At 40.1% G+C, this 16898-nt stretch overlaps 2 protein-coding genes across 6 annotated transcripts in view; one reads left to right on the top strand and one right to left on the bottom strand.

The window, feature by feature from the left end:
* Positions 1-5873, top strand: part of ptprz1a (protein tyrosine phosphatase receptor type Z1a) — a 252244-nt gene extending 246371 nt beyond the window's left edge. For all 4 annotated transcript variants that reach the window (XM_073059138.1, XM_073059137.1, XM_073059139.1 and 1 more), the window contains one exon: positions 4816-5873. In XM_073059138.1, coding sequence (XP_072915239.1) covers positions 4816-4962 — 147 coding nt within the window. In that variant the 3' untranslated portion in view covers positions 4963-5873. The remainder of the gene's footprint in view (positions 1-4815) is intronic.
* A 3390-nt stretch (positions 5874-9263) lies between these two features.
* Positions 9264-16898, bottom strand: part of aass (aminoadipate-semialdehyde synthase) — an 82676-nt gene continuing 75041 nt past the window's right edge. For both annotated transcript variants that reach the window (XM_073059135.1, XM_073059136.1), the window contains exons 20-24: positions 15130-15225; positions 14023-14138; positions 13286-13374; positions 11127-11303; positions 9264-9742 (exon numbers count right to left, since the gene is read on the bottom strand). In XM_073059135.1, coding sequence (XP_072915236.1) covers positions 9627-9742; positions 11127-11303; positions 13286-13374; positions 14023-14138; positions 15130-15225 — 594 coding nt within the window. In that variant the 3' untranslated portion in view covers positions 9264-9626. The remainder of the gene's footprint in view (positions 9743-11126; positions 11304-13285; positions 13375-14022; positions 14139-15129; positions 15226-16898) is intronic.

Genomic DNA, 16898 nt, shown 5'->3' with positions numbered 1-16898 from the left:
CTGAACTGGAGGGGGACAAATATTCTTGCAGGTAGGTTTAGAGAGGCTCCAGTGGATTTAAACTAGATACAAGGGGGGAGGTGAACCAGAGTGTAGGAACAGATGTATGGGAGAAGGAAGAAAAAGATAGTAAAGTTCTTTGTACTGTTAGAGATAAACAGAGAGGAAGAGGTGGAGAATTTCTTAAATGCATTTATTTTAATGCTAGGAGCATTGTAAGAAAGGTGGATGAGCTTACAGCATGGATTGATACCTGGAAATATGATGTGGTAGCTATTAGTGAAACATGGTTGCAGGAGGGGTGTGATTGGCAACTAAATATTCCTGGATTTCGGTGCTTCAGGTGTGATAGAATCGGAGGGACAAGAGGGAGAGCTGTTGCATTGCTTGTCAGAGAAAATATTACAGCGGTGCTCTGACAGGATAGATTAGAGGGCTCATCTAGGGAGACTATTTGGGTGGAATTGAGGAATGGGAAAGGTGTAGTAACACTTATAGGGTGTATTATAGACCATCTAAAGGGGAGCGAAAATTGGAGGAGCAAATTTGCAAGGAGATAGCAGATATTTGTAGTAAGCACAGGGTTGTGATTATGGGAGATTTTAATTTTCCACACATAGACTGGGAAGCCCATACTGTAAAAGGGATGGATGGTTTGGAGTTTGTAAAATGTGTGCAGGATAGTCTTTTGCAGTAATACATCGAGGTACCAACTAGAGAAGGGGCAGTGTTGGATCTTCTGTTAGGGAATGAAATAGATCAGATGACGGAGGTATGTGTTGGGGAGCACTTCGGGTCCAGTGATCACAATGCCATTAGTTTCAACGTAACTATGGAGAAGGATAAGACTGGACCCAGGGTTGAGATTTTTGATTGGAGAAAGGCTAACTTTGAGGAGATGTGAAAGGATTTAGAAGGAGTGGTTTGGGACAATTTGTTTTATGGGAAGGATGTAATAGAGAAACGGAGGTCATTTAAAGGTGAAATTTTGAGGATACAGAATCTTTATGTTCCTGTTAGGTTGAAAGGAAAGGTTAAAAGTTTGAGAGAGCCATTGATTTCAAAGGATATTGGAAACTTGGTTAGGAAAAAGAGAGATATCTACAATAACTATAGGCAGCATGGAGTAAATGAGGTGCTCGAGAAATATAAAGAATGTAAGAAGAATCTTAATTAAGAAATTAGAAAAGCTAAAAGAAGATACGAGGTTGCTTTGGCAAGTAAGGTGAAAATAAATCCGAAAGGTTTCTACAGTTATATTAATAGCAAAAGGATAGTGAGGGATAAAATTGGTCCCTTAGAGAATCAGAGTGGACAGCTATGTGTGGAGCCGAAAGAGATGGGGGAGATTTTGAACAATTTCTTTTCATCGGTATTCACTAAGGAGAAGGATATTGAATTGTTTAAGATAAGGGAAACAAGTAGGGGAGTTATGGAAAGTATGATGATTAAAGAGGAGGAAATACTGGTGCTTTTAAGGAATATAAAAGTGGATAAATCTCTGGGTCCTGACAGGATATTCCCTAGGACCTTGAGGGAAGTTAGTGTAGAAATAGCAGGGGCTCTGACAGAAATATTTCAAATGTCATTAGAAACGGGGATGGTGCCGGAGGATTGGCGTATTGCTCATGTGGTTCCATTGTTTTAAAAGGGTTCTAAGAGTGAACCTAGCAATTATAGGCCCGTCAGTTTGACATCAGTCGTGGGTAAATTAATGTAAATATTCTTGGAGATGGTATATATAATTATCTGGATAGGCAGGGTCTGATTAGGAACAGTCAGCATGGATTTTTGCATGGAAAGTCATGTTTGACAAATCTTATTGCATTTTTTGAAGAGGTTACAAGGAAAGTTGATGAGGGTAAAGCAGTGGATGTTGTCCATATGGACTTCAGTAAGGCCTTTGACAAGGTTCTGCACAGAAGGTTAGTTAGGAAGGTTCAATCATTCGGTATTAATATTGAAGTAGTAAAATGGATTCAACAGTGGCTGGATGGGAGATGCCAGAGAATAGTGGTGGATAACTGTTTGTCAGGTTGGAGGCTGGTGACTAGTGGTGTGCCTCAGGGATCTGTACTGTGTCTATTGTTGTTTGTCATATACATTAATGAGCTGGATGATGGGGTGGTAAATTGGATTAGTAAGTATGCAGATGATACTAAGGTAGGAGGCATTCTGGATAATGAAGTAGGTTTTCAAAGCTTGCAGAGAGATTTAGGCCAGTTAGAAGAGTGGGCTGAAAGATAGCAGATGGAGTTTAATGCTGATAAGTGTGAGGTGCTACATTTTGGTAGGAATAATCCAAATAGGGCATACATGGTAATTGGTAGGGCATTGAAGAATGCAGTAGAACAGAGTGATCTAGGAATAATGGTGCATAGTTCCCTGAAGGTGGAAACTCATGTGGCTAGGGTGGTGAAGGTATGCTGGCCTTTATAAATCAGAGCATTGAGTATAGGGGTTGGGATGTAATGTTAAAATTGTACAAGGCATTGGTAAGGCTGAATTTGGAGTATTTTGTACAGTTCTGGTCAGCGAATTATCGGAAAGATGTCAACAAAATAGAGAGAGTAGAGAGGAGATTTACTAGAATGTTACCTGGGTTTCAGCACCTAAGTTACAGGGAAAGGTTGAACAAGTTAGGTCTTTATTCTTTGGAGTGTAGAAGGTTGAGGGGGGACTTGATAGAGGTATTTAAAATAATGAGGGGGATAGATAGAGTTGACGTGGATAGGCTTTTTCCATTGAGAGTAGGGGAGTTTCAAACAAGAGGACATGAGTTGAGAGTTGGGGGACAAAAGTTTAAGGGTAACACGAGGGGGAATTTCATTACTCAGAGAGTGGTAGCTGTGTGGAACGAGCTTCCAGTAGAGGTGGTAGAGGCAGATTCGGTATTGTCATTTAAAGTAAAATTGGATAGGTATATGGACAGGATTATGGAGGGTTATGGGCTGAGTGCGGGTCAGTGGGACTAAGTGAGAGTAAGTGTTCGGCGTGGACCAGAAGGGCCGACATGGCCTGTTTCCTTGCTGTAATTGTTATATGGAAGAGGGAATGAGTCAAATAGGATTTCACTGCTGGAGGCCATCATGCATGTGGTAGGATGATTGATCTTCTGTATACTACAAAATCGTAACAATAACCAGACATAGGTGGGCTATTTTTACTATTACCTATGAGGGCATACTGGTGTTTGCTTTAATGCATCATCAACAATTTGGGGTAAGTTTGGGGGTGAACGGATGGAGAACGGCAGATCTTTTTTATTTATTTATTTTTTTTATTGAAGTTCATCATCAAACAAACATTTCCATAAGATGTATTTCAGACATTGTACATATATATCATATAATCATATATATTACAAATCTCCACAAAGTATTTATCTGAGGTATACACTTATAGAAAAGAGTGGAAAGAAAAAACAAAAAGGAAAGAACTATTTACAAGTAGGGAGTGATTTTTTTTAAACAACATATTGATTTGTGAGAATAAAATCAGGCCTATGAGGCATTATGTAGTTAAACCATTTTACCCAGAATGAATCAAATTGTTCCAGCTTTAGATTAACAGATGCTGTTATCTTCTCCATTTTGTAAATGTCCATTGTAATTTCCATCCATCTATTTAAAGTTGGGCTCTCCTGTGATAACCATTTCCTAGTAAGAGTCATTTTACTAACCACCAACAGTATATTCATTAAATATTTATCTCTTTTCAACCATTCTTGAGGTATATATCCAAAATATATGGTCTTACTCTTTAAGGGTATTTCACATTTAAAGATGTCTCATAGGGCATTGTGTATCCCCCTCCAATAGTTTTTGATAACAGGGCAGTCCCAAAAAATATGATAATGATTTGCATTTTGATTTCCACAATTTCTCCAGCAAACAGGGAGGTTACTATCATAATGGGATTTCTGAGAGGGTGTAATAAAATATCTTAAAGTTTTTCCATCCAAACTCCCTCCATTTCTGTGAACTGGCACACTTCCATTGATACCTCCATATTGTTGTCCATTCTTCCTCAGATATAATTATCCCTCCTTCCTTCTCCCATTTTGTTTTAATGTATGAAGTCGAATGTGTTTTAAGATTTGAAACCCCTTATACAAGCTTGAAATGATTCTACTATCATTATCTGAATTATATGCTTTTCTAAAGAGCTCTATCAAGCATGTTCTTGCCTTGGTTACATTTTTAAACGTCTTATTAACATATTGTCGCATCTGTAAATACCGATTAAAAATCTTGCTTTTCTAATAAGCGTTTCTCTTTAAGCATTTCAAAACTGAACAGTGTTCCTTCTTTCATTATGTTGCAAAGAACTGTTATTCCTTTAGCTGTCCAGTCCTTAAATCTAGCATCCAATTTATTTGGTGTAAAATCCGAGTCATATGCACACCATTTAAGAATTGCAATATCTCCCTCTAGATTATATTCTTTTATAGTAGTTTTCCATATTTTAAGAGTCAATTTCACCCATGGGTTATCAATAGTATTTATGTACCTTTGCAGGTTGTTATCAGCCAAAATTGCTTGTGTGGGGATGGGAAGTACCCGCTCCTCAATGTTTTTCCATTGAGTGTCATATGATGGGTTGCACCAACATATCACAGCTCTCAACTGTGCTGCAAAATAATAATCTCTAAGAGAAGGTAGGCCCCATCCCCAAGAAGGGCAGATTTTAACGCCAATTTGGAGAAATAAGGGAAAAGTCTTCACATTGTTGCTCTTTGTTTATCTATTGAATGTTGCAGAATTTACTTTTGAGTGTGTCACAAAAAGAATGGGATCTTTTATCTCCTTACAGGACCAGTTCCAATTTTTATACAAAGCTATACTTAGCCTGGTCAACTCAAGGGAAGACAAAAACACTGCAGCTATACTGGAAACCAATGGCCTTGCTCTGTCTGCTGAAGATTACAACGGGGCAGAAAGCATGGAGTCTCTGGTGTAATAGTGAAGTGGATGTTTTTACCAACACAGAATCCTGTTTAAGATCTTGTTAGCTATACAGGTATCCACTGTGGAATGCTAATATCCATTTTAGGTCATCATTGGATGGTGACCCATGGATGACATCATATAAAAAAAATTCTTAGCCGAAATTGTGCAGTATGTGAATTGCGTCATTCTGGCCTGACTGGTGTTCACTGTAGTCGCATATTCAGCATGTTCAGTGTCCTGTTTCATGGTATGCTTCCAGTTTGTACCGGAGTTAGAAAAGGGGCGGGGGTGGGAGGGAGGGTGACATTCATTCATGAAGAGGCTTTGATAATGACCACACCATCAATGGTTCCCAAACTGCAACTGCCCAAGTCTTACCTTCTTCCTATTGTCCATGATATCAACAACTTCACAAGGCCATCACTCAGCAGCGCCCAAGACAAGATAGATAATGCACCGAAAGAAGAAGGGTTAGTGCTGATTAAGTCTGGAATTATGGACATTGCTTTATTAAAGAAAGAAAATTAATCTTCTAATACATAGTGTAAATAGTAGAACAATGAACCATTCTATGGACCAAATTTCTATTTATAATTCTAGATTTTTATATTTTACTACAGAGTCTTTTCTAGTCTTTTTTTGATGTTCTGATTACATTGTTGTTGTAGCTGGCATTTTATTAATGTTTAAAATATGTCTAATTCAGCTGTGGTTCTAAATCTCATGTCAGGTGTTTATTAATGACCTATGTGATGTAATTTTTACAAATAACAGCATGCAATTTTAACACTATTTGTGCAACAGGAACAGTAGCTTTTAAAGACTTCACAGAGGAAAGACCCAGATGATGTGTGATTTTGTTGCAACTGATGTTTTTACATTTGTGGCTACTGTGGCAGAATTAAAATACAAGGTTTATCAGCTGGTTATCAGTGGCTGTCATTATTGGGACTGTGCCAGTAACACATTATGAGGAGCACATCTGTCAGCAATCAGAACAAAATGTTCTTATTTGCAGAGATATCACAGCATCCTTCCTGTCCTGAAATAACTGTCTAATGTTAGTGCTACATTCAATTTTACTGAATCGCCTGTAAAAGAGAATTTGGAGATAGATCAGGTACATACTTTGGAAGAAGGCATGATCCATGTCTCAGATGAAAAATTTTCTGAAGCACAGATGTAACCCATCACTGTACATCAGACTGAGCTACCGAAAACATTCATTGAACAAACACCATGCCATACTGTTGATGTATTCTCACTGGGGTATCGAAAGTGTATCACTATATATGACAAGTAACACAGAGATTTAAATTAGAAACACATTTATTTTAATAGAGAACTATGTTGAATATTTGTATGAAAGCAGATTGGTGACAAATAATAGACATTTGAACAATTAATTAAAAATGACATTGAGAAATAATTTTAGGGACATTTAAAAATTATTATGGCAGAAAAAATGGCTTAAGTACATAGTGAAACTGTCCCATTATTGGAGAACAAGTTACTACGAAGTATGCAGGTAAGAGGATATAATTGTGGTATTGGAATGGTTAGTAATCAATGTACCTGGTCTCAGTTGTAGGCTTGTTGAAAGATAGAAACTACAAGGACTCAAACTGTAACTTTTCATACTACCATGAAACTGGAGAGACTACTAATTGAGATTTAGGGAAGTATAAGCTAATAAATAATCAATATGGATTTTAAGGGACACTGTATAGAAAGAGTCATTGAAGATAGAACCTTTGATGATATATATATTTTCTTACAAAAGCTGTACAAGAAAATATCACATAGACATCAGCAAAATTACAATTTAAAGGATTAAAAAGCTAGTGGTCATGAAGGTACACAATTGCTGAAGTGACAGTAGAGATAAAGACAACGCTTGCAACCAACTGGGCTGACTATTCAGACAACTGCCCTCTAAACAGATTTTCATAACAAAATGTAATTGAAAACATTTTTCCAAGCTCTATCAATGTAATAAACGATAAAGGACCTCAGTGCTCCTGGTGCTGATTTCTCAGTGTTGATTAGATCATTTAAGTAAAATACCATTCCTTGACCAATCAGCAGGACTGTGACTCTGAAGCACACAGTATGTGGTCCACTTTCAGGGCTCCACAGGGGTCCTAAAGTTAGTTGAGAATGATTGAATCATTCAGTAGCTCACTCTTCTAACAGAAAAAGGTACAAGCCCTTTTCAAAAGAGCACGGGAGATCACAAAAACATTAGCCAACAGATGGAAGAGTGCTTCCGTGTTCTTAACATGACTCAAAGTTGATTCTCAAGTGGACCCTAGAACTAGGTTGGGCTACAAGTCAGGCACATTCTGCATAGAAAATTTATAGACTTAAATAAACTTCAAGATTTTCAGGGTCTTTCCCCCCCCCCCCCCCCCCATAGGAATAGGTTGTCAATGGCTTAAATTCACAGACATTTAAATGGCCATCCATGATCCAGCTGGGGAAGCACTATATGTGCTCTAGGCAAAGGATGAATTATTGCTCATAGCAACTTCTGGTTTTCCACATTAAACTGCGTAACTCCAAATCTCTGGGTGATATTAGAGTGGCAATAATTTTAGCATTGAAAACCAAAAACCGGCCAACAACTTAATAAGACCAGCAATAATCAATTGAATCTAGAAACTGGACCAACCATACAAAAGTTAATAATACAGTCAATCATTTCCCAGTATAACTATTGCCATCACTAAATTGAACTGAAGGTCTACTTGCTATTTCTTTCAGCATGTTTGACATTTTTCCGGAATTGGATGTACTTTTACTCATTGTTCATTCAACAACCTTTTCTGTCCTTACCAGGGAAAGTTGGCTGATTTTGGGAACACAGTGATAATCTATAACTTTTGTAATAATTTAAAAGGATACACTGTGATGTTGGGAGATGTGACTGCAGCTTCAGACAGATTACACAGTGTGTGCTCAAATTAACCTGGAGGTACCTCAGTGATGCTGCTGCTGGCAACACTAGTTTGCGCAGGTTCTGAGCGGGTTGGACAGGAGACAAAAGCTCAGCTCACAGCAAACAGAGACACAAAAAAAAAGCCTTACCTGAATCGTCCAGATGAATGATGTATTCACAGGCTCAACTCTTGCATGGCTGTATGCACTGAGGTCCAGGACTTCAGCCACACTCTTGTGCCTGTACTTCTCTCTCCCTGCAGAGGCAAATATCAGGCCGCCCGTCAACTTCTCCTCTGCAGCCTTTCAAGTGGCAACAGAAAAGCCTGTAATGTCCCAATATTCTGCTTGTCACAGCACCACTTGAGCACCCTGGTCACAGATGAGTCACAGACTTCAATGGGAACTAGTAGAACGTTGGGCACTGGGGTTTACCTGGGATCAAGCTATCACCACCCCCCCCCCCACCCCCAACGATATGGACTCACTCCTCACTGTGAAAGGTTTCCTCTTTTCAAGGTTGTGGATCCACATGAATGCCAAGTTTCTGGGGACTTTTGCAGCCATTGCTACCCAAAGGGAGGGATCCTGGCAAACAGAGACAATCTCTCATCTCACTCGTTCACAGTCCACTAACAGTAGCTGAGCACCAATCCAGCGAGAGCCACACAAAACGCTTGTGGAAAATACGACTTGGCTTTTGGAAATATACTAGTGGCTGTCTCATTCTGGATTTTTGCAGTACACATCTAGTGGTTGCAGAGAATTCAGTGCGTACAGTACACACGACCAAGACAACCACTAGGTTGTAAAAAGAGCAGTAAGGGAACTCAGCTCTGAACATCCCGGATGAACAGTTTGAAATGCAGTGTGGACAGGAGGATGAGGAAAGCTTCCTGAGGGAAGACCCAGCATCTCATTGGAGAGGAGAGGTGCAATGACTGCATGGGTTTCCTAATAAGAAACACACACAAAACACTGGAGGAACTCAGCAAGACAGGCAGCAGCTATGGAGCAAAATAAACAGTCAAGACTCTTTATTATTCTCCCCACATGACCATCATCTACCTTCCTATCAATTGGTCAACTAACCTAACAAGCCACATTTACTTTGGGTTGTGAGAAGAATCCAGAGCATAGTCACAGGTCCACACAGACAGCATTAGCAGTCAGGGGTGAACCTGGGTCATTACAGCTTTGAACTAGTGGAGGAGGTGGAGAAAAACCTTACAGAAACTCTCAATTACTGATGATTTGGCACAGGAAAATCTTAAGGAACTGGTGAAAGCACAAACAGATATAATTGTGTGACCGTACAATTAGCGGCTCTATGACCATGGCCATAAAAACACACAAAACAGCTTTTCCAAATGAATTGTAATTTACAGTGAAACTGCAGTTTAATGTAGAATATGTTCACAGAGCTCCAAAAGCAGATTGGCAATAATACAATTTTTGCGAAGTCATCTCAGATTACCACCAACTAAATAACTGCAGTTTACAATCTTCATCAATGATTAAAGTTCATCAATAATGATCAGATTCTTTAACTAAATTATCAACTAGCATTGTGAACCTGTAAAAAACACCTGCAAATTAATGGCCTCAACCAGAAAGATCAGCAGCACTTATTTCAGAGCAGTTACCTAGAATTTACAGTTTTAAAACATGAAGTGTTTCTGAAGAATAAAATTAGTGGCTAAACAATATTATATCCTAATTGCAAAATTCTTTTCATGAAAAGGTGGTACTTGAAGTGGTTACAATTCCCTCAGTTTTGATACGATCTAGGATTGGTTGATAGATATCTTTGGTCATTGGACCAAACACTCCTTTGGCAGCAACTTCACCTGTAAACAAGATACAGAGAAACCAAACAATATTGTGACATCACAAAGAGCAAGCTTCCCATGTGAATTACTTTTGGTTGTGCAGTAAAGTGGAGAGAAAATCAAAGAAAGACCACATCAATGGACAATACAGACTAAACATACTGGCATCTCACTTCTAGTCTACCTCAGTCTCCAACAGTCCTACTAGTCTCATAAACAATCAAATGACCACTGCTGTTAGTTCTTAAATGGAACAAATAATTATATAATTACAGCACAGACACAGGGCATTGAACTCTTACTTACACACACACACACACACACACACCTAAATGGATTTATGATCCATGATAGTTCTATGTTTTTAAAGTCAATTTACAGTACAATTCCCACCAGTGAAAGTATTTTCTCTACAATTACCCAGTGCTCCCTTCAGAATCTCATTCACTGCTCAACAGTTTAGGGGAAAAGGTTTTTCCTGACAGCTACAAACAATTGCCTCTTACTTTTAGTTATGATGAAAAATTGCCCAGTTTCCTACAACAGACGTATCCAGGATTGAAATATAGACTCATCTTCTGAATCATGTGACTGACAGCACATCATTAGTTATTGTATCTTCATTATTGCAGAACAGTCTTTACGTGCAAATAATTTATTTTTAAATTGAATGGGCCAGATCAATGGCAGCTATGAAAGTAAAAAATTCTAAAATCCTTCTTAACTAACAAATGAGTACAGTAATCATGATTCTGATAATAATAAAAAGTTAAATACAAGGTCACATAAGAAGAAATAAGACAGGCAACTAGTGTTAAACAGATCAAGAGCCACCAATACTAGTCTGTATTAACCCAAATTGGCAGGCATCTCAATTTGACTCTGCTGGTAAAAGATAACACCACCATCAGCTTCACACCCTTTTAGCACAGCACTCAACAGAAATTCGAATTAGTCTCAAATTCTGGAATGGGATTTGAGTCCACAAAAGGGAGATAGATAAGAAAGGGAGAGTCAGAAGTGAGGTCACAAACATGAAAAAATCTCCAGATGCTGGAAATCCAAGCAACACACATAAAATGCTGGAGGAACTGAGCAAGCCAGGCAGCATCTACGGCAAGGAGTACAGTAAACTATACCCTTTTTCCATAGACGCTGCCTGGCCTTCTGAGTTCCTCCAGCATTTTGAGTGTGTTGCTCGGTGATGATGTGTTCACTATTCCAAGATCTTAACTGTCCTGACTTCACTGACTTCTTCTGCTAATTTTCAAAAGGATCCTATATCCAACCCATCTTATTCAGCATCACTATAGATGCAAAAGTATGCAGAATTCCTTTCAATCTCAGGAAACATCCACAACAGCATCACAAAATAAGGTTCATGAAATGAGGGAACACTTACCATCTAAGATCATCTCAGCAGCAATTGCACATGGATATCCAACACATTTGGCCATTGCTGAAAAGCCATCAACATCACCATAGACTACTAGACTATCGTGTTTGGTTTCCAGTTGGCCTGAGGGGTGTCTAATACCAACTTCATTTCGCAAGACAACCAGGTCTCTTTCATCAGGAGCTGAAACAATCACAGCTTGAATCAAAACTTGGAAGTGGAAGAGACAGCTGAAGCTAGAACCTGGAGGAACTCGGCAAGTTGGGGAGTTGGGGAAGAACGTCAATGCTTCAGGGCTGGTGCAGCTTTTAACCCAAAACAATTCTCCCCCACCCCACTCCCACAGATGCTGCCTGACCTGCCAAGCTTCTTCATCTGATTGTTTGAATCAAAACTCATCTTCTATATGTCATTAAAGACATAGGGCTAGCACTCACCTCAACTCACCGTCAGTTCCTGCATGCTGCAACAATCTGGAGCTAAATACGTTCAAGATTGTGGAGATGACAGTGGGCTTCAGGAGGAGCCCCCCAATACTCCCCCCACTCACTATACTCAACAGTGTTGTGTCTGCTGTGGAGACCTTCAGATTTCTGGGTGTCACAATCTCCCAGGACCTGAAGTGGACACCCAACATGGACACTCTTATCAAAAACACTCAGCAGAGCTTGTATTTCCTACGTCAACTCAGGAAGTACAACCTGCATCAGGAGCTGCTGATTCAATTCTATTCAGGAATAATCCAGTCTGTTCTCTGTTCGTCCATCACTGTCTGGTTTGGATCAGCTACCAAACAAGACAAGAATAGACTCCAAAGAACCGTCAGGGCTGCGGAAAGGATTATTGGTGTGAAGCTGCCCTCGATCCAGGACTTAGGAAGCGAGCAAGCAGCATTATTGTAGACCCATCACACCCTGGACATCACCTGTTCCAACTCCTTCCTTCTGGCAGGTGCTTTAGATCACTGTATGCCAGGACAAATAGGTATAACAACAGTTTCTTTCTGTATGCCATCGGTCTTATAAACACTTGAATTTTAGTCTATTGTAAATCAAGTCCACCTGTACATTCAATGAGGTGGACCTCATTGTATATAGTTTATGATTATTTGCACTATTGTGTTTGCTTGCTTTTAATTCTGTACAGAGAGAGCTCAGGGAAACCGGCATCAAATTCCCTGTATGTGTCCTCATACTTGGCGATAATAAAGGATTCTGATTCTGATTCTGATTCTGATAATAAGTGCAGCAGTCTCTGATGGACAGAGTAATCTTGCACAATGGTAGACCTCCTCTTAAATGGCATCTTGGCCACAGATTTACTGTCTTTCACTGCTAAGTATTTTCAGCTCAGAAAGAGGTCAAAGATCAGATTACACTGCCCATAGTCACCTTACTCCCGGTCTTTGCTTACATTTTCAGTTTCTTTTTAATTTCTAATTGAATTACATTTTAATTTCTTGTAAAAATTGTGCACGTCTGCATATAATAGATGCTTAATTTAAGCTTTTCTTGAGAACGCTGCTTTGCACGATGCTGTGCCTGTGATGCAGCTGCAAACATTTTTTCCATTGCACCTGTGCATACTTGTATATGTGACGATAAACGCAACTTTGACATTGAAGGGTCACGAATTCCAGTGGAATGACATAATCAGCGGCTGGGTCCACTCCGCATAAAATTCCCTGACAGCCCTGGGTGACAAGTAAAGCTCACTCACAGCTGTCAGGATTCTTTACCTAGTGAATTGTTGCCATGAATTTTGTGGATAGCATGCATAGCAGCTACAGAGTGCAAGTAGCGAACATTTCGGTTGGTGGGGGGGGCGGGGGGTTGCAGCCAGATATCTGCTTTAAACAGACTGGTCTAAAAGTGGAACTGAATCAGTCCCAAGGCACAAGAGAGACTGCAATACACAAAATGCCAGAGAATTGCAGTCCCTCCATAGATGCTGCCTGACCTGCTCAGTTCCTCCAGCACTCTGCTGCTACTGATCACCTTCAGCTGTTTACATCAGTAACTTGGCCTGTTCGTAAATTAACAAGACAGAGGTCAACTCCCATAGTACCTTCGTAGGTCTAGCCATCATTTTCTTTTTTAAAATCACATTTAACATTAAAGCCCGAGTAAGAGTTGTTTCATGAGAAAGTGCAGTACTGCTCTTACCATAGGAAAGCTTGGGCTCAATGTAGCTTGCAAAAGACTCCACAAGACTCTGTCCTTTCAATACTGGAGTATCTTCGAAAAGCCCGAGCCTACGTCAGAGCAAATAAACATCACTCAAAATAATTCCACGGAACAAGTCATTAAAAGAATATTTGAAGCCGGCAGAGACATAATTAGTTGAGTCCGATGCAAGGGCGAGAGCACAAGAGATCAGGATAGCTAATGCTGCCATATGGTTCAACATGGAGGTAGGATTGTGAACAGAATATGGTGGAAAGTGTGGAGAAACAGAGGACCTGCACAGCACTGGAAGTAGATCAGTATTGTTCTCTGTCAAACCATACATAAAAGTATAAGCATTCTTTAAACAACGTCCTATTGAGGAACTTTTACCAGAAACTTATGATGGTTATATTGTTTCATCTTAGTCACCTGTTCAAATCTGATAAGCAAATTGTTTTTCCAAACAAACCCAAATATGGCAAACATTCAGTCTCAGAAATGCTCACTTTTATACAGACCAGGTCTTAGCCAGGAGGTCAAATATATAGTATTCTACCTCAGTTGAGGAAGGAGCATATTAATTGTTCAGATTATCATGTTGAAGGAAGATCACCTTGCCTGATAACTATTGGTGCTGAGAAAACGCCACCATCTATCCAATTCTAAGACACAAACAATGCAAGTGACCTTCGACAAACAATTTGCAGTAAACACAATCCAGGTGGTTTTCTTACCATTTCAACGCATTCATTCTGCTGTCATCTCTTTCAATCTTCTCGTACACAGCTTCTCGGAGGCTTTGGACACTGCTGGATGCTGGAATTCCCACCTGCTTGCACATAAGCTCCCTCTGCGCACACACACAGTAGAGTTTCAAACAGGACAACAAGGGAACAAAAGGAACAAGAATTGGGCAATGTACAGCGGCTCAGACGTGCTGTCCCATGGACACTTACACTTTGTGAAATGCTTTTTTTCCCCCTCTGCTGCCTCCTTAGGCAGTCTCTTGGGATGACTTGCTTCTATTCTTGCTTTGTGAGTTTTGAACTGAATGAGGAGGGCAACATGGGAACTATAGGGTCTACAAATAGATAAAGGAGGAGGCTCCTGCCTGCTGGAGCAGGATGTGGGTGTGTTCCCTCTGTCATTCATGCAGAGCTTGTGTGCTCATGTGAGCTCCGGCTTTCACTTACCCAGCCACCATTTTCATAGGCCAAGAATTCCCAAAGCTCTGCAGGCATTTTCTATTCTTTTCCTATTTCAGAGCTCAGAATAGAGAATCTGTTTGAAGTCTGGGGCCAGACTGGCATAGCCAACGGAGCTAGCTAAGTGTAACAAGGCCTCAGTGCTGGGAGAGGGCACTTAAGAATTTAGAGGACTCTGTGGAGGCAGTGGTGGTGGTGGTTGAAGAACTGGCTCATCAATTAAAGACGGAAAAGCAGGGGGGCAGCAACTCCAGACTATTTCTGCAACTCCTAAATCTGAAACATCGTGCCAAGTCTTTTGTTTTCAGTTTAAGTGGATAAACCGAATGTATGAATACCAAGTGGAAGAGAGAAAGTGTATGTAACATAAAATGAACACTACTTTTATGGGCAAAAGAAACAAATAGAATAAAAAGTGACTGGAATCAAAATAGCTTCTGAAATTCCAACATATGGTGATAGAAAATCTAACAAAAAAAGTAATATTGAGAAAGGAAATATTAAAGTGGCTCTAAATTTGACCTAATAATAATGATCAGTTGTCATCACTATTACACAGCAAGCTTCAAATGCTTGGAAAATGCTCTAAATGTGTAAATTAACCTGTACTCATTTCGTTCAAAGAAAGAGGCTCACCCAGGTTATAGGAGGAGCTGCAGGACTGAGCAGGGGACATGGATCAGGGTTGATCAATCCCATCTTGTGAAATCCTTTCACTACATTTGCATATCCCTGAAAAAGAACACAAGGCAATTTATATTACTGTTGCGGTGAAGAAAACCATTTTCCTGATTAAACATTATTTGAGATCAGTTTCGGTTAAATGATGGACTTTGCTTTCTGTGGAATGATTGCTTGGCTCTTTAGTGAATCAACTCATTTGCTAAGATAGGTGCCTCACGTCTTAATAAGCTGGTAAGGAAGGCGGGCTCTGTCGTGGGCAAAGTACTGGAGAGTTTAACATCGGTAGCTGAGCGAAGGGCGCTGAGTAGGCTATGGTCAATTATGGATAACTCTGAACATCCTCTACATAGCACCATCCAGAGACAGAAGCAGTTTCAGCGACAGGTTACTGTCGATGCAATGCTCCTCAGACAGGATGAAGAGGTCAATACTCCCCAATGCCATTAGGCTTTACAATTCTACCGCCAGGACTTAAGAACTTTTTAAAAGCTATTATTAATGCTTTTTGAGATAGTGATTTAGTTGCATATCATATTTTTTACTGAGTTAAGTATTGTATGTAATTAGTTTTGCTACAACAAGTGTATGGGACATTGGAAAAAAGTTGATTTTCCCCATGGGGATGAATAAAGTATCTATCTATCTATCTATCTTCACTCCTTTTTTTTTTAAAACAATGCATAAAGCCCAATTCTTTGAATCCTCTGTGAGGCAACACACACATAAAATGCTGGAGGAAATCAGCAGAATGAATTTTAAAAAAGTGTAAACGGCTCACGCTTCGGGCTGAGACCCTTCATCAGGATTGAGGGAAGGGGGAAGACACCCGAAGGGAAAAGAGGCTAGCTGGAAGATGATAGGTGATGCCAGGTGGGTGGGAAAGGTGAAGGGCAGGAGAAGAAAGAATCCGATAGGAGAGGACAGTAGGAGAAAGGGAATGAGGATCCTCTGTGGGGCTTGGGATTATTCCATACAAGGACATTGAACATAAAATAGTAGATGTTGAATATTGGGCAAAAACTCATCTATGGGAAAATAAACCAGTGCAACATTGCAGGAAACTTCACAATAATTCCATACCAAACCACAAGGAAAGGTGAAAATGCTTTATAACTTCTTTCACACTGGCGATCTGAGTTTGCTGGAGGAGGTTTATCGATTTTAAGCATCTCAAAATGATGCTACCTACTGAAGGATCCATGGCCATGACTGGATTTCAGTGGCAGTAGTCCCAAACAGGAATACTAATGATTCCCATAAATTGCACGCAAACAGTCAATCCAATTTGATTTAAGTTTAATTGGGGGAGAAAAGCACTGACTCCAGCCTGGGTGCTCTACCACACCACCCTTAGTGGAGCACACTGACTTCAACACCTCTGTCCTGGCGGCTGTAAACAGGCGACACCACGGCTCGAAGCCTAGTCCTTACGACAATCAAGGCCACGCAGCTCTCTCGCCATCCGCCCCTGCCGTCTGCCAATAAGTCAGTGAATCAGACTTGCAGCATTCCACGTTAATGATGTCCAAATAGGTCTTGCAATCACAACACATGTGACTAAGACAGTCACTCACTATTAGACTGCATGCCACCTTCATGCACTCCTCCGAAGCCTCTCTAACATGAGCAGCAGCACAATCTGCAACAAGTCCAGCTCCTTCAGCTTCTCTGCCAACAAGCAGCTCACTGATGGGGTAAGACCTAAGTTCTCAATGTCCAGC

Source organism: Hemitrygon akajei, chromosome 10, assembly GCF_048418815.1.
Source record: "Hemitrygon akajei chromosome 10, sHemAka1.3, whole genome shotgun sequence".
In the NCBI taxonomy this organism is placed as follows: domain Eukaryota; kingdom Metazoa; phylum Chordata; class Chondrichthyes; order Myliobatiformes; family Dasyatidae; genus Hemitrygon; species Hemitrygon akajei.
The sequence above is the reverse complement of the archived record's forward strand: the minus strand, read 5'-3'. Positions and strand labels throughout refer to the sequence as shown.